The following is an 18605-nucleotide window of genomic DNA, read 5'->3' on the forward strand; positions in this document are numbered from 1 at the left end:
GTCTTGTTCTTCATAGCACTACCACTTTATATTACATAGTTACTTATTCACGGTGTGTCTCTTGCCATTAGAATGTAAGCAGAACAGGGACCATGTCTGGTTGGCTGCTAAATCTCTAGTGTCTTAATGTTTTGCATTTTAGTAGTAAAAGTAAAATGTACAGCAAGATTGCTTTGTATAAGGCACACTGCTAAGCGCTTTACATGGAACATATAATTTCATTTCTAGAGCGCACGCATTCTGTGCCAGGCGCAGAGGGTGCCGGCCTTACTGAAGCTCCTGGGGCAGAGCAGTTGGCAGCCTGCAAGGCACCAGGCAGTAGGCGCGGGCCGGTGGAACTTGGGAGCTGCAAGGGGTTGAAAGGGACCCGAGCCTCGGCACGGCTTGGGCTCGCTCATCGCGCATGCTCCGCGGAAACCCAGGCGTGGGTGGGGGGCACCCTCGGAAGTTGTGGCGCAATGCCGGGCGGAGTCTCTGTTGCACTTTCCGGCAGCCAAGGGCTCGGATTGGTGGCGCGAATAGCGTGCGCGGGGTGGTGCGGGCGCCTGCCCACCCATCCCGTAGTCAGCTTCTCCTCCATGTCCCCGTCTTGTGCCTCTGCCCTCGCGGTGGGACACTGCGGCTCCGGCCAGCGGCCCGGGAGCACAGCTCCAGGTGAGTGCCCACCCCGGCCGCGCCGCCAGGTGTGCGTGCGGCACGCCTGCCTGCCTGCCTACGTGCCCGCCCTCCCGCCTGCCTGCCCTTCTGCCTCCACCGGCTGCGGGGGAGGGTCGCGCGCCGCTGCGGGTTCTCTGTGTGCTGCTGCCAGGAGCTGCTGCAGACCGGCAGCACCCTCTGCGCTCGGCCCCTCACACTCTTGCATGGAGTATCTGCGGGCGCCTCTGCTGCGGGCGGTGGCCCGAGGCATCTCCCTGCGGCCTAGGAGTCTGGGGCTCTCCAAAGTTGTTCGCCTTTCCCGGGGCACCCTCCGGTTTGCTGGACTGGCGCGGTCGCCGCTCAACGAAGCTGCCCAGAGCCCTCGGACTGCGGTGACAGCCAGGGCTCCTGATTCCCAGTTCCTCTCTTGCTCCCCGTCTTCTACTCCAGTTAGTTTTTCTGGGCACCTTGCCTGACTTTCTAACTTGTTAGCCCATGGAGTGTTCGAGAGCTGACTTTGGCATTGGTCCTGGTGAAGATCCTGGCAATGCGATTTAACCAGTTGGCACCTTGCTTCCAGTACTTAACTGGGTGAACCTAAGTTTCCTTGGAAAAAGAAAAAAGGATTTAACGGGACTGCATAGAGTTGGTGGAGGAGTAATTAACAGAGAAGGTCGGCAGCTCTGCTTGCGGTGTCTGGCTCATTGCAATTAGTGCTGCTGTGAAGGCTAAGCCACAGCTGCTTTGGGGCTTCTCTTCAGCCACGGAAATAAATGATGGGCAGCCCACATCCCATGTTTTAAAATCTGTGTTGTACATCTCATATGCCCAAGGCAGTTAGATAGGTTCGATTTTAATCAAACAATCGGTTTGCCCTGGGGCTTGGGTGAAATAAGGGCAAACACTTAACTGGCTTAACTGGAATGTTATAATACAGAAAGAACTGAGATCAAATTGTTAAAGAGAGCCTAGAAAGCTGCACCCAATGGGACGGGGGGGTGAGGTGGGGACACATTTCTCCATTTGACCTCATTATCATCCTTATGAGAATCTCGTAACTAGTATGCTGAGAAACTTGCTTAGTGTTGTGTCGGAAGGAAAAATAACTGGGTGCCATTTCCAGTTGAGTGGCTTCAGCTATTACCTTCCTTGAGCTTCCTCTGTGGACAGCCGGTCTGGATTTGAGTGGAAAGCAACTGCTGCCAGACGCTTCATGGCTTTAAAAAATATAAACTTACGAGTAAACACAAGTGGAATTGCTTTGCCCATGCAGACTTAAGATAACATCCCCTCCATCTCGGGGTTCACCACTGCTGGGAGGCATAAGGGCAGGAGCGGCAGGAATTGCATGAACAGAAAGAAGGTATTCACTTTTGTAACCTGAGAACAAGGTGAAGATTTGTGGAATACTCAGTTTAAACACAAGTCTTAAAAATAGCTGTATTGTATTACTGATTTACAATACAATATACATTTTATTTCTTTAAAACATTTTTTATATTGAGGTACAACAATAAAATGCACAATTCTTTCTGTACAGCCCCATGAATATTGATATGCTTATGTAACCATAACCCAGATTAAGATATTAAACTTTCTCACTAATTTCTTACAGAAAAAAGGGCATATTGTAAATGTACAACTTGTAAGTTTTGACATATGTGTATACCTGTGAAACCATCAGTAAATTCAATATAATCAACCTACCCATCACCTCCAAAAGATTCCTGTGTGTATCCCTCTGTAATCCTTTCCTTTTGCCCTTGTCTCCTCAGGCAGCCATTGATCTGCTGTCTTTCAATATAGATTAGGTTGCATTTCCAAGAGCTTTGTGTGAGTGGAATCATACGTATTCTTTTCTTTTCTTTTCGTTTCCAGATGTGAAGAGTCATTTGTGTCCTGTTTGCCCTGACTTTTACTTACCCTAAACCTTGTTCAGAACTTTTTATGGGAGCATAAAATCTACCAACAGAATTTTATGTAGTGAAATTCAGACAAATAATAGTAGACTGTTTTATACAGAATGAAAATGCAACTCTTGGGTCTGGTGGTCTGCCTGGTCCTTGGGACCCTGCATACCGAGGCTTCCAGAGGGAAGCTGACAGCTGTGGATCCTGAAACGAAAATGAATGTGGTAAGTTTCTCAAAGTCACCTGCTTGAAAAATGTATCTGTGGCAAATGTCAATTATTTTCTTAAATTCAGTTGTATGGGCTACATGAAGTTACAGACTCTCATGTCTTTGTATCGCATTGTGCTTTTCATGTTCTCTGAATCTTAGATTCAGTTTGCTAGGCTTTCCCACCAGGTAATAGAGATTTTACAAACAGCATCTTACTGTTAAAACTATCCTCTTCTTAATGGGATAGATGATATTTTAAAAATTCATTTTATTTTTTAAGTCTCACTGAATTTGTTCAAAGAACAATAAAAAAAGTGTCAGTACTTCGCAAGAATGAAACTGAGCAGTGATTTTACAACACGTTGAACAAGGATTTTGATTGATAATGTCCAAGGCGCACAGTTAAGGACAAAAATAAAAATTCCTGAAAAAAATTTTGTTAGAATAAGTAAAAAAATCCCTTGAGTAATTAAAGCAATTCCAAGGTGTTAATCTTAATTAAATAATAAAATCTGGAAATACATCATTTAGGCATAAAATATCAGGAAAATACAGATTACTAAAAAAACCTAACACTTTAAAACATACAATGTAGTCATCCAAAGACTGAGATCACCCAGGCTACCTCAGAGACAGATCAATTCATGGTGAGCCAAGACAGTATGACCTGATATCAGGGTCTTAAGGTGAAGTTTTATTTTTTGTCCCAAATGTCCTCTTTTATCCTTTCTCCTCCTTTTATTCCTTTTCCTATAGAAATGATAAAATTGAATTCTCTCAAGTATTTATGGTAGAAAGGATAATGAGCACTTATTTACATCAAATCTTCTGGATAATTAAGTTACCCATTTTCCACTTAGTTGTGATTAACAGTTGCCCTATGCATCAATCTTTGCTTGTGAGGAAGTGAATTTGATCATAATTCCTGCTTTTAAATCTGTCACAGTACTAGCTGGCAAATTTAGAAAAGAAAGAACTGAGCGTTTCTTTGTGCCTGAGAGTCAGGATGGAAACAAAGAAGCCTAAAGCTATGGCAAAGTTGAATGCATTTGGTGTAGAACATGCTGGAATGATAAAACCAGACCTTGTGAGTAGAACCCATGGATAAAACAAGGGAAAGATTTACTTTAGTGATGGCATGTGCTGCTAGATTAAGCAGACCAAAATTTTTGTAACCATCACTGAGATTTGGTCTCCTCTTCCTGTAACACAGGAGATCTTTCTAGATTCTATCCATAGAATTTGCATCATCCTTTTTCTCCTTAGAGTGAAATTATCTCGTACTGGGGATTCCCTAGTGAGGAACACCTGGTCGAGACAGAAGACGGATATATCCTTTGTCTTCACCGGATCCCTCACGGGAGGAAGAACCGTTCTGACAAAGGTATGGGTGTTTTCTGTGGTGAGACGGGAAAACTCTGAAAGTTAACTTCATTGTGGAATATGGCTGGTTTTTTTGTCAGTAAACAAGTTCAGATTTAACTTGAAAAATTGAAATGGGATTATTTTTTAGACCAGAGCACTTAAAGTGTTACATTTATGCAAGGCATGTAAAAATAACTTCTTTTTTTAAGGAAATAAGGACGAGAGTCATCTAATTTCCTATTTTGCTTAAAGATTCAAAGGTCAAATTTGAGAACATGCTAAAATCTCTGCTTTGTGGTAAGGAAGCATCTTATTTAATTCAATGTTTTGAGCATTAAGTAAGTAGATAGCTTTTGCTATGTGAAAATTATTTAAGTTTTTTGAATAGGTAATATATTCACATAATTAAAATATCAGAGAAAGTAAGAACAGTTGACTTGAACAACACAGGTTTGAACTGCACAGGTCCACTTATAAGTGGATTTTTTTCAGTAAATACAGTATTGTAAATGTATTTTTTTCTTATGATTTTTAAAATAACATTGACTGCTTATGTGAAGGGTAAGGTTTCTGGTTGACAGTAGGCTATTAGTAAAGTCTTAGGGGCATCAAAAGTTGTATGGGGATTTTCTACTGCAAGGGGAGTCTGTGCCCCTAACATCTGTGTTGTTGAAGGGTCAGCTGTATGGTGACATACCCATGCCCTGTCTCATTCTTCACCTCCCCAGCTTTTTATGTATCCTTCCAAAATCTATTTAAATTTCTTTATCTCTAAAGAATCTATTTAGAGACAAATACAAAAATACATTATTATTTTGCCCCACTTTCCTTTTATTACAGCAAGTGGCATTGAATGCACATTCTTTTGTTCCTTGAATTTTTTACTTAGTGTTTTGGAGCTCTTTCCATATAATAAAGAGTTCTTCATCATTCATTTCTACAGACACATGGTATTCCACTTTGCAGCTGTATCATGACTTATTTAACAAGCGTCCTATTTATAGGCATTTGGGCTATTTCCAGTCTTCTAACAAATATTGCAACTGGAAAAACCTTGTATGTGTGCAAGTTTACTTATAAGCTACATTTTCAGAAACAGAGTTTTTGAGTCCGAGGATATATACATTTGTGATTTTGATAGATATTGTTAAATTGTTTCCCATGTGGTCTTCTTCATGTAATGCTCTCACTAGGAATATATGAAAGGTCTTATAACTTTGGCTTAATACATATATATTTTTTGCTTCTCTCAATTCAAGCAAAACTGTAGTTGTCAATGCAAATTAAGGAATTTCTAGACAGACCAGTTGAAATTGTTAAACAGATCTCTTCTTATGTAGTTTTTTTTTTTTTTTTTAACATTTTCTGTTTCTAGAAACTCTCCTTGGGAAATTAAAGTTGAGATTAAGGTAATTGGATAGCTATCTTCTTTGATTAAAATTTTTTATGAGCAGAAGGGCTGCCTTTGCTTTAATTCTTTACCAAATTATTGTTTATAGCAAATTTAAAAACCTGTGTTAACATGAGATTTGTTATCTACTTTTCTTAATATCAATCATTTTTTTTCTCCCATAAATTCTAGCTATAATAAGGCTTTTAATAATGCTAAAGTGGCCAAGACAGCCAATGCTCTTTTTGAAGTTTAATTTCTAATTGTGATTTTTGTGATTTGTAGATACATGGTATTAAATTTTCCTCTTATAAACATGTTACAAAAATTCACTACACATTTTTGTAACATGATTATAAGAGGGAAATTTAATACCATGTATCTACAAATCACAAAAGGCATTAAGCCTTCTAATTCGTGCTGAATGGCTACTGTGAAGACTTCTATTTTTCCTTCTGCTCAAAACACACAAATTGTCTATTTTATTCCCAAGTGAACATATGATCTTGGTTTCCTGCCTTTTTTTTTTTTTTTTTTAATTATTATTTTTTATTGAAGGGTAGTTGACACACAGTATTACATTACATGAGTTTCAAGTGTACAACACAGTGGTAGAACATTTATATACATAATTCTAGGTTCCAGCTATCACCCTACCAGGCTGTTACAATATCTTGACTATATTCCTTATGCTATACATTACATCCCGGTTTTTATTTTACCATTGGAAGTCTATCCATTTTTTTTTTTTTTTTTTTTTTTTTTTGTGAGGGCATCTCTCATATTTATTGATCAAATGGTTGTTAACGACAATAAAATTCTGTATAGGGGAGTCAATGCTCAATGCACAATCATTATTCCACCCCAAGCCTAATTTTTGTCAGTCTCCAATCTTCTGAGGCATAACAAACAAGTTTTTACATGGAGAACAAATTCTTACATAATGAATAAGTTACATAGTGAACAGTACAAGGGCAGTCATCACAGAAACTTTCGGTTTTGCTCATGCATTATGAACTCTAAACAGTCAGTTCAAATATGAATATTCATTTGGTTTTTATACTTGATTTATATGTGGATACCACATTTCTCTCTTTATTATTATTATTATTATTATTATTATTTTTTTTAATAATTATTTTTTATTGAAGGGTAGTTGACACACAGTATTACATTACATGAGTTTCAAGTGTACAACACAGTGGTAGAACATTTATATACATAATTCTAGGTTCCAGCTATCACCCTACCAGGCTGTTACAATATCTTGACTATATTCCTTATGCTATACATTACATCCCGGTTACTAATTTATTTTACCATTGGAAGTCTGTCCTTTTTTTTTTTTTTTTTTTTTTTTGTGAGGGCATCTCTCTTATTTATTGATCAAATGGTTGTTAACGACAATAAAATTCTGTATAGGGGAGTCAATGCTCAATGCACAATCATTATTCCACCCCAAGCCTAATTTTTGTCAGTCTCCAATCTTCTGAGGCATAACAAACAAGTTTTTACATGGAGAACAAATTCTTACATAATGAATAAGTTACATAGTGAACAGTACAAGGGCAGTCATCACAGAAACTTTCGGTTTTGCTCATACATTATGAACTATAAACAGTCAGTTCAAATATGAATACTGATTTGGTTTTTATACTTGATTTATATGTGGATACCACATTTCTCTCTTTATTATTATTATCTTTAATAAAATGCTGAAGTGGTAGGTAGATACAAGATAAAGGTAGAAAACATAGTTTAGTGTTGTAAGAGAGCAAATGTAGATGATCAGGTGTGTGCCTGTAGACTATGTGTTAATCCAAGCTAGACCAGGGCAATAAAACATCCACGTATGCAGAAGATTTCTCTCAGAACGGGGGGGTGAGGTTCTAAGCCTCACCTCTGTTGATCCCCAATTTCTCACCTGATGGCCCCCCTGCGACTGTGCCTGTCTTAGGTTGTTCCTCCCTTGAGGAATCTTACCCGTCTCTGGCTAACCAGTCATCTTCCGGGGCCATACAGGGAAATGTGAAGTTGGTAAGTGAGAGAGAAGCCTTATTGTTTGAAAAAGTTAGCTTTTTACTTCTTTGCATATTTATGCCCTGTGGCTTCTATGCCCAGCATTTGTCTTGAGGTATCTTTACCACTTGGAAGAATTATGATACTCGGTAAATTTGATATGAGGCACGAATTCTATTTAAGGGTTGTAATTAGGAAGGAAGAAGAAAAGCTATAGAAGTAGCAGGCGGAAGAAAACATGGGAAGATTGATTATTTCTTTGACATATCTTCTTGTAGAGTAACTTCAGCATGTATAGGTTTTAAGCTACTACTTAAATTGCACACACACATTAACATAATAGGAGTATAGTTACATAACCAAAGCATATCTGTAATTACCAGCCATCTGCAGTGAAACCAAGAAAACCAGTTAGGCACCTTAGGCATTTGTGAAAACTTATCTATGATGTGGTGGATATTGTCCAACTGAACTTGAACAGTCTGAGAGAAATCAGACAAATTAAAACAACCCATTCCTGGGGACTGTTCACATGCCATATGTTCTTTTAACAGTAAATAGTTTGTAGTTGTAAGACTTTGGAGCGCTACAATTTGCACTTCACCAAATTCTTGGTTGAGTTCCAACAGTATAGATCCAGTCCAATTTTGTTGTTTTACTGTATGTACAGGTCAGCTTAGATATCTCCTTCCTCATTCCCATGGCAAGTCCAGGAACTGGTGGGATGAGTGCATCTACAGCTGTAGCAGTGCGTGGATCTTTGTTGGGGTTTTTTGATGATCATCTTCTGCCATGAGTCTTCCCCAGAGTGCTGATGTTGGAAGTTCTTTTTCATATCGTATCTTAGTTCATTTTTGGGGTAGCCCAATTAGGCTTTGATCCTCTGTATAAACACAAACAGACCCTTTGCCTACACTTTTATATGCCCTTTATACCCTTGTGTAGAACTCGTTGGAGGTTACCACACAGGAACTGCCCTTTTTTTTTTTTTTTTTTTTGCTATCACTAATCTACACTTACATGACGAATATTATGCTTACTAGGCTCTCCCCTATACCAGGTCTCCCCTATAAACCCCTTTACAGTCACTGTCCATCAGCATAGCAAAATGTTGTAGAATCACTACTTGCCTTCTCTGTGTTGTACAGCCCTCCCTTTTCTCCTACCCCCCCCATGCATGTTAATCTTAATACCCCCCTACTTCTCCCCCCCTTATCCCTCCCTACCCACCCATCCTCCCCAGTCCCTTTCCCTTTGGTACCTGTTAGTCCATTCTTGAGTTCTGTGATTCTGCTGCTGTTTTGTTCCTTCAGTTTTTCCTTTGTTCTTATATTCCACAGATAAGTGAAATCATTTGGTATTTCTCTTTCTCCGCTTGGCTTGTTTCACTGAGCATAATACCCTCCAGCTCCATCCATGTTGCTGCAAATGATTGGATTTCCCCTTTTCTTATGGCTGAGTAGTATTCCATTGTGTATATGTACCACATCTTCTTTATCCATTCATCTATTGATGGACATTTAGGTTGCTTCCAATTCTTGGCTATTGTAAATAGTGCTGCAATAAACATAGGGGTGCATCTGTCTTTCTCAAACTTGATTGCTGCGTTCTTAGGGTAGATTCCTAGGAGTGGAATTCCTGGGTCAAATGGTATGTCTGTTTTGAGCATTTTGATGGACCTCCATACTGCTTTCCACAATGGTTGAACTAACTTACATTCCCACCAGCAGTGTAGGAGGGTTCCCCTTTCTCCACAGCCTCGCCAACATTTGTTGTTGTTTGTCTTTTGGATGGCAGCCATCCTTACTGGTGTGAGGTGATACCTCATTGTAGTTTTAATTTGCATTTCTCTGATAATTAGCGATGTGGAGCATCTTTTCATGTGTCTGTTGGCCATCTGTATTTCTTTTTTGGAGAACTGTCTCTTCAGTTCCTCTGCCCATTTTTTAATTGGGTTATTTGTTTTTTGTTTGTTGAGGCGTGAGAGCTCCTTATATATTCTGGACGTCAAGCCTTTATCGGATGTGTCATTTTCAAATATATTCTCCCATACTGTAGGGATCCTTCTTGTTCTATTGATGGTGTCTTTTGCTGTACAGAAGCTTTTCAGCTTAATATAGTCCCACTTACTCATTTTTGCTGTTGTTTTCCTTGCCCGGGGAGATATGTTCAAGAAGAGGTCACTCATGTTTATGTCTAAGAGGTTTTTGCCTATGTTTTCTTCCAAAAGTTTAATGGTTTCATGACTTACATTCAAGTCTTTGATCCATTTTGAGTTTACTTTTGTATATGGGGTTAGACAATGGTCCAGTTTCATTCTCCTACATGTAGCTGTCCAGTTTTGCCAGCACCACCTGTTGAAGAGACTGTCATTTCGCCATTGTATGTCCATGGCTCCTTTATCAAATATTAATTGACCATATATGTCTGGGTTAATGTCTGGATTCTCTAGTCTGTTCCATTGGTCTGTGGCTCTGCTCTTGTGCCAGTACCAAATTGTCTTGATTACTATGGCTTTATAGTAGAGCTTGAAGTTGGGGAGTGAGATCCCCCCTACTTTATTCTTCTTTCTCAGGATTGCTTTGGCTATTCGGGGTCTTTGGTGTTTCCATATGAATTTTTGAATTATATGTTCCAGTTCATTGAAGAATGTTGCTGGTAGTTTCATAGGGATTGCATCAAATCTGTATATTGCTTTGGGCAGGATGGCCATTTTGACGATATTAATTCTTCCTAGCCACGAGCATGGGATGAGTTTCCATCTGTTAGTGTCCCCTTTAATTTCTCTTAAGAGTGACTTGTAGTTTTCAGTGTATAAGTCTTTCACTTCTTTGGTTAGGTTTATTCCTAGGTATTTTATTTTTTTTGATGCAATTGTGAATGGAGTTGTTTTCCTGATTTCTCTTTCTGTTGGTTCATTGTTAGTATATAGGAAAGCCACAGATTTCTGTGTGTTGATTTTGTATCCTGCAACTTTGCTGTATTCCGATATCAGTTCTAGTAGTTTTGGGGTGGAGTCTTTAGGGTTTTTTATGTACAGTATCATGTCATCTGCAAATAGTGACAGTTTAACTTCTTCTTTACCAATCTGGATTCCTTGTATTTCTTTATTTTGTCTGATTGCCGTGGCTAGGACCTCCAGTACTATGTTAAATAACAGTGGAGAGAGTGGGCATCCCTGTCTAGTTCCCGATCTCAGAGGAAATGCTTTCAGCTTCTCGCTGTTCAATATAATGTTGGCTGTGGGTTTATCATAGATGGCCTTTATTATGTTGAGGTACTTGCCCTCTATTCCCATTTTGCTGAGAGTTTTTAACATGAATGGATGTTGAACTTTGTCAAATGCTTTTTCAGCATCTATGGAGATGATCATGTGGTTTTTGTCTTTCTTTTTGTTGATGTGGTGGATGATGTTGATGGACTTTCGAATGTTGTACCATCCTTGCATCCCTGGAATGAATCCCACTTGGTCATGGTGTATGATCCTTTTGATGTATTTTTGAATTCGGTTTGCTAATATTTTGTTGAGTATTTTTGCATCTACGTTCATCAGGGATATTGGTCTGTAGTTTTCTTTTTTGGTGGGGTCTTTGCCTGGTTTTGGTATTAGGGTGATGTTAGCTTCATAGAATGAGTTTGGGAGTATCCCCTCCTCCTCTATTTTTTGGAAAACTTTAAAGAGAATGGGTATTATGTCTTCCCTGTATGTCTGATAAAATTCCGAGGTAAATCCATCTGGCCCGGGCGTTTTGTTCTTTGGTAGTTTTTTGATTACCTCTTCAATTTCGTTGCTGGTAATTGGTCTGTTTAGATTTTCTGTTTCTTCCTGGGTCAATCTTGGAAGGTTATATTTTTCTAGGAAGTTGTCCATTTCTCCTAGGTTTCCCAGCTTGTTAGCATATAGGTTTTCATAGTATTCTCCAATAATTCTTTGCATTTCCGTGGGGTCCGTCGTGATTTTTCCTTTCTCGTTTCTGATACTGTTGATTTGTGTTGACTCTCTTTTCTTCTTAATAAGTCTGGCTAGAGGCTTATCTATTTTGTTTATTTTCTCGAAGAACCAGCTCTTGGTTTCATTGATTTTTGCTATTGTTTTATTCTTCTCAATTTTATTTATTTCTTCTCTGATCTTTATTATGTCCCTCCTTCTGCTGACCTTAGGCCTCATCTGTTCTTCTTTTTCCAATTTCGATAATTGTGACATTAGACCATTCATTTGGGATTGCTCTTCCTTTTTTAAATATGCTTGGATTGCTATATACTTTCCTCTTAAGACTGCTTTTGCTGTGTCCCACAGAAGCTGGGGCTTAGTGTTGTTGTTGTCATTTGTTTCCATATATTGCTGGATCTCCATTTTGATTTGGTCATTGATCCATTGATTATTTAGGAGCGTGTTGTTAAGCCTCCATGTGTTTGTGAGCCTCTTTGCTTTCTTTGTACAGTTTATTTCTAGTTTTATGCCTTTGTGGTCTGAAAAGTTGGTTGGTAGGATTTCAATCTTTTGGAATTTTCTGAGGCTCTTTTTGTGGCCTAGTATGTGGTCTATTCTGGAGAATGTTTCATGTGCACTTGAGAAGAATGTATATCCCGCTGCTTTTGGATGTAGAGTTCTATAGATGTCTATTAGGTCCATCTGCTCTACTGTGTTGTTCAGTGCTTCCGTGTCCTTACTTATTTTCTGCCCAGTGGATCTATCCTTTAGGGTGAGTGGTGTGTTGAAGTCTCCTAGAATGAATGCATTGCAGTCTATATCCCCCTTTAGTTCTGTTAGTATTTGTTTCACATATGCTGGTGCTCCTGTGTTGGGTGCATATATATTTAGAATGGTTATATCCTCTTGTTTGACTGAGCCCTTTATCATTATGTAGTGTCCTTCTTTATCTCTTGTTACTTTCTTTGTTTTGAAGTCTATTTTGTCTGATATTAGTACTGCAACCCCTGCTTTCTTCTCACTGTTGTTTGCTTGAAATATGTTTTTCCATCCCTTGACTTTTAGTCTGTACATGTCTTTGGGTTTGAGGTGAGTTTCTTGTAAGCAGCATATAGATGGGTCTTGCTTTTTTATCCATTCTGTTACTCTGTGTCTTTTGATTGGTGCATTCAACCCATTAACATTTAGGGTGACTATTGAAAGATATGTACTTATTGCCATTGCAGGCTTTAAATTCGTGGTTACCAAAGGTTCAAGGTTAGCCTCTTTAGTATCTTACTGCCTAACTTAGCTCGCTTATTGAGCTGTTATATACACTGTCTGGAGATTCTTTTCTTCTCTCCCTTCTTGTTCCTCCTCCTCGATTCTTCATATGTTGGGTGTTTTGTGCTGTGCTCCTTCTAGGAGTGCTCCCATCTAGAGCAGTCCCTGTAAGATGTTCTGTAGAGGTGGTTTGTGGAAAGCAAATTCCCTCAGCTTTTGTTTGTCTGGGAATTGTTTAATCCCACCGTCATATTTGAATGATAGTCGTGCTGGATACAGTATCCTTGGTTCAAGGCCCTTCTGTTTAATTGTATTAAATATATCATGCCATTCTCTTCTGGCCTGTAGGGTTTCTGTTGAGAAATCTGACGTTAGCCTGATGGGTTTCCCTTTATAGGTGACCTTTTTCTCTCTAGCTGCCTTTAACACTCTTTCCTTGTCCTTGATCTTTGCCATTTTAATTATTATGTGTCTTGGTGTTGCCCTTCTTGGATCCTTTCTGTTGGGGGTTCTGTGTATTTCTGTGGTCTGTTTGATTACTTCCTCCCCCAGTGTGGGGAAGTTTTCAGCAATTATTTCTTCTAAGATACTTTCCATCTCTTTTCCTCTCTCTTCTTCTTCTGGGAACCCTATAATACGGATATTGTTCCTTTTAGATTGGTCACACAGTTCTCTTAATATTGTTTCATTCCTGGAGATCCTTTTGTCTCTCTCTGTGTCAGCTTCTATGCGTTCCTGTTCTCTGATTTCAGTTCCATCAGTGGCCTCTTGCATTCTATCCATTCTGCTTATAAACCCTTCCAGAGTTTGTTTCATTTCTGCGATCTCCTTTCTAGCATCTGTGATCTCTTTCCGGACTTCATCCCATTTTTCTTGCGTATTTCTCTGCATCTCTGTCAGCATGTTTATGATTCTTATTTTGAATTCTTTGTCAGGAAGACTGGTTAGGTCTGTCTCCTTCTCTGGTGTTGTCTCTGTAATCTTTGTCTGCCTGTAGCTTTGCCTTTTCATGGTGATAGGAATAGTCTGCAGAACTGGGACGAGTGACGGCTGGAAGGACTTCCTTTCTTGTTGGTTTGTGGCCCTCCTCTCCTGGGAGAACAGCGGCCTCTAGTGGCTTGTGCTGCGCAACTGCGCGCAGACAGGGTTTCTGCTTCCTGCCCGGCAGCTATGGAGTTAATCTCCGCTATTGCTGTGGGCGTGGCCTGGCTCGGGCAGCTGCTCCAAAATGGTGGAGTCGCGTTGGAGCAGGAGCTGCTGGGAGGCTATTTATCTCCGTAAGGGGCCTCCCTGCTCCCTGCAGCCCAGGGGTTAGGGTGCCCAGAGATCCCGGATTCCCTACCTCTGGATTAAGTGACCCGCCCTGCCCCTTTAAGACTTCCAAAAAGCACCCGCCAAAACAAAGCAACGACCACAAAAAAAACAAGAAAAAGAAAAAAAAAAATTTTTTTTTAATTAAAAAAAAAAGGTGGTCGTTCGTTTTTCTTTATTCTCCAGTGCCAGCCTCAGGCCTCTGCTCACCGGTCTTTCTGCCCTGTTTCCCTAGTATTGGGGTCCCTGTCCCTTTAAGACTTCCAAAAAGCGCTCGCCAAAACAAAGCAGCAAAAAAGCAAAAAAAAAAAATGGTTGCGCGCTTTTCTTATGTCCTCTGTCGCCCAGCCTCCAGTGCCCGCTCACTGTTCTTGCTGCCCTGTTTTCCCAGTATCGAGGGCCCTGCACTCTGGCCCGGATGGCGGGGGCTGGGTGCTCGGCAGCCCTGGGCTCCGTCTCCCTCCCGCTCTGCCTGCTCTTCTCCCGCCGGGAGCTGGGGGGAGGGGCGCTCGGCTCCCGCGGGGCCGGGGCTTGTATCTTACCCCCTTTGCGAGTTGCTGGGTTCTCTCAGGTGCGGATGTGGTCTGTATATTGTCCTGTGTCCTCTGGTCTTTATTCTAGGAAGGGTTGTCTTTGTTATATTTTCATAGATATATGTTGTTTTGGGAGGAGATTTCCGCTGCTCTACTCACGCCGCCATCTTCCGTCCCTCAATGTATCTGCCTTTTTTTTTTAAAGTAAATCCTGTGTATAGATTTCAGATCCCATATAAAGAAAAATATGTATTGATATTATTTCTCTTAAAAGTGGTTAGTTGACTAATTAGTCATATGAGTCACTGTTAAAAGATGCAGAGACCTTAGTAAAGACACATTCAGAGAATGTTCCTCCTCTTCTTTTTCTTTAGTCATCTCCTGGCTCCTCTGTCCATGTGGCACATAGTGCCATATGCCCTATGTGTATGTGTCACAACTGTTGCAGGGGAGAACGTGCTGTGTCTGTGCAAGGAAAGTGAGCATGATTCTTCACTGGCTTGTGGGCGGAAGGGAGGAAGTTAGGAGACCTCAGGGCTGCGTCTGCGCCAGCTGCAGAGTAGTGTGTGCTCCCGCTTCCACGGGCTCAGAGTCTTCATCCATGTAAACAGTGTGTTGGCTGGATATCGCCAGGTTCCCCTTTGCCTTACCATTCTCTGGTTCTGTGGGTTATGTCCTGTGTTCTTTCTTTTTGGCAGGGTGTGTGGTGTGGGGCACACCTTGGGCTTTAGAATGGGGAGCACAGACAGGCAGCATTCTAAATCAGGTCCTCAGGTTAGGTCCCCACCTTCTTCCTGTGCTCTGCTCAGGCCTCCCTGTAGTGGCTCAGTGATGCGGGTGTAACACCTGCTGTGAGGTAAGCTCAGGGGGCTTTTAAAGGAAATGTGCAACAAATGACAAAGTTAACTCAAGGAGTTTGTGATATTCTGAGCACTGCATAGGTTCTTCTCTGATGGTTTGCATTCCCATGGTCCCAGACAGAGGCTCTTCTTTGTCTTCCACTCCTATTCAGGAGGATGTTGTCAGTGTGTTACCTCGCCTCACTTAAGCCAGCCAGCCAGAAAGAATTCAGAAGAGTCCTTAATACTCAACGTGGAGGTCATCTCATCCATGCCACTTCCCCTCCTGACTTCCCGTTCTGTTAATAGCACCATTGTCCTCCTAATGACCTAGATTGGAAACTGCAGAATCATTCATCTGGGCTGTCCACGTTGGATGGCTTCAGTTCATCCCTTTCTTGGCTTTGCTAGGCTAGCACCTTACCTTGCGCTCTCATTACCATTTAACTGGATGCCCAAAGTAAGCTCAGAATCCAGGAGAGACTTGAGCCCTTCTATTTTTGAGACTTCCCACATGTTAAAAGAAGAAAGAATGTCGAAACAGAAATATGAGAATTCCATCTGCTTATCTTTTAAGAAATGAATGCTTTTAGTATACACAAAAATAATGCATAAGTCTGTACTATTTACAAGATAATTTTACTTAATAGTAAAAGATTCTGTTTACAAGATACATTAAGATATTATTCATTTATTAGGGGTAAAGTAAAACCTTTCCTGTTACCTGTTTTAATGTGGGCTTTCTCAGTTTTTGTGCTCTACAATCTGAGTTGAAAGCTGTGTGGTGGGCGTGTTTCAGGCGTGTTACAGTGGTCCCCTCTGACTGCAGGCAGAGCCTTGCTTGGAGGGTGTTGGAGGTTTTTATGATCACAGACCTGAGCCACATGGCTCCTCTACCCATGCCAGCTGCTCTCCTTTCTGCCAGCCTCCCTATTCTTGTCCATCTTACATAGTGTTGCAGGATGAACCTTTTTAGAGCCCAAGTGTAATTATGTGATATTGCCATTCAGCAGTCTTCAGGGTCCTAATGAATGAGGTAACACATTTCCTTAACATTAAGTCCTAGCTGTTGTCTGTACTGCTGACCCTCTACTATACAGCAGTTGACCTTTGAAGTTTACATGGATATGTGCAAAGAACTTCATGATCCCCCAAATTAGTGATTCCAGTTACAGGCCATGATGTCTATGGGGTAGAATACTTCTTTCACAAGGTTTAGGAGGAGTGCTTGAAAACCGTTGATTGCCAGCTATGTTTACCTGTTATCTAAGAAACATTTATTATTTACCAATTGTATGGGTTTTAATGAGTACCATAGCCAAATTATGAATGACATCACTGATGTTATATTAGTAAGTATTGAAGCACTGCCATCTGATACTCTTAAGTCCAAATGAGTTACTCCGTTTTTGTTAAACTCTCCCTGGACTTCAGCTGGGGACACAACCTCCAGAATGCTGCTCACCCAGCCTACCATCTTCATTTTCTGTATCTTTTTAAAAACAATGCTTTCCATCCTTCCAGGCCCAGCTTAACTGCCATCTCTCCCTGACTGCTTGAGCAGAAAGGAGACACACACTTCCTCTGAATCCCCAAATGCCTTGCTAACACCCCTCTTGAGGTACTGTTCCTGTCCTGCTTTGGGGTTGACTTATTTTGTACTTGTCCCTCCTCACCACCCCTCCCAGCCACCCCTCTTTGAAGACAGAGGCTCTGTCTCTGTGACCTTTGTAGCCCCATAGCGACTACCAGCACCTGTCCTCTGCATGGCCAATGTGAGTGAGAGTTATAAAAGGGCAGATTTCAGGATTGGGGTTCTTAATTAGATGAATGCAGGCGACCTTTTCTCTAGTAAAATAAAATAGACAACTGCACACACATAAATTTTACATATATTTATAAAGAGTTTGTGAACGCAGTTGAGTATATGCATGCTGTTTCTCAATGTTATGCAAACTTCTGTATCAAGTGTTGAACTACCCCTGCTTAGCCCTAACTCCATAAGGGAACTGAAAATCAGAAAACTGTCATTTATAGGGAAGTGGTTCTGTTTTCATCAGCTCAGCCTTATTTCAGAGCTGTGGGAAGTCAGCCCTAGAAGGGCCCCAGAGCCATGCTTGTGCCAGGGATTTGGAGAGCTTCCATTTTTCACATACTCCCTGCTGGATTCTGAGGTAAAATCCTTGGGTTTGCAACCTGTATTCTAGATCAATCCCCTCACTTTACCGGGTGAGACAGCCAGGTTCAAAGAGGGAAAGAGATTTGCTTTAGGTGAAAGGATAACGGCCCAGCCAGTCTGACTCCAGAGTCAGTGTTCTTTGAACTAGAGAATATGGTCTTACATAATAAGTATTGGGCAGTTAACCCCATGATAGTCACAATATTTATTTTATTTGGCTGAAACAAGGAAATACATATAGGCTTTCCTAAAGTACATGAAACAGCAGAACAACAAGACAGACTTCCTCCATTGCTAATTGGGAAATAAATTGTTCAGAAAAGAATCATCAAAGAAAACACCAAGAGTGGAGTATTTCTGTCTGAAAAGTTGTGTACCTGTTGGCCTGATGAGTGAAGTGTGGTGCTCAGGGATGTATTCAGTTGCTGTCAGCATGCAGAAACAGGCTTTTTGCCCTTTGCTTTGGCAAAGACTGCCCCGGGACTGCCCCTTGAACTTTTTGAGTCATGACTGACAATTCACCACCTGGCTTGTGAATGAGGTCTTTGGAGGGAAAGGCCATCAGCCTATGTTTTCCTTTGATTGTTTTAGGAACCTGACTGATTTCTGGATTTTCTGTTCTTTCTTACATGTGATTCCATTTTTTGAATAAATGTTGTGCTCTAATCATTTTTTGAATAAATGTTGTGTTCTAACAAGCTACATGGAGGCCTTGACAAGCTGGGATATAATTCCTTGCCTCTTATGGCACTGGGCAGATGTGGGGTCATTAATCGACACTGCAGCTTGTTGCCTCTGGCTAACTGAGCTCACACCCAGGCTCACTAGGCGCTCTGATGGCACACTGAGCAGGGAATTAGAACCTTTGCCTAAAGGAGCAACAAGCAGTGGAAGTCTGTGTCCGCTGCACAGTTTGGCATGTGCAAGTTGGGCTAGAGCAGAGAGTCCGAGTGGAAAGGAAGGGAATGCTTTGCCCTCTTCCTGCCCTCCCCCAGTGCTCCCTCTCTTCCTCCTGGTT

At 41.0% G+C, this 18605-nt stretch overlaps 1 protein-coding gene across 2 annotated transcripts in view; it reads left to right on the forward strand.

Moving 5' to 3' along the window:
• The first annotated feature begins 497 nt into the window (after window positions 1-497).
• The window catches only part of LIPA (lipase A, lysosomal acid type), a 46225-nt gene continuing 28117 nt past the window's right edge, over window positions 498-18605 (forward strand). The window contains exons 1-3 of one of the 2 annotated variants that reach the window (XM_036924074.2): window positions 498-654; window positions 2659-2770; window positions 4024-4141. In XM_036924074.2, the coding sequence (XP_036779969.1) occupies window positions 2660-2770; window positions 4024-4141 (229 nt within the window). In that variant the 5' untranslated portion in view covers window positions 498-654; window position 2659. Of the gene's footprint in view, window positions 655-2658; window positions 2771-3703; window positions 3845-4023; window positions 4142-18605 lie in introns of those variants that run through there. The other variant, XM_036924075.2, reaches the window with a different exon arrangement.

Source organism: Manis pentadactyla, chromosome 8, assembly GCF_030020395.1.
Source record: "Manis pentadactyla isolate mManPen7 chromosome 8, mManPen7.hap1, whole genome shotgun sequence".
Classification (NCBI taxonomy): Eukaryota; Metazoa; Chordata; class Mammalia; order Pholidota; family Manidae; genus Manis; species Manis pentadactyla.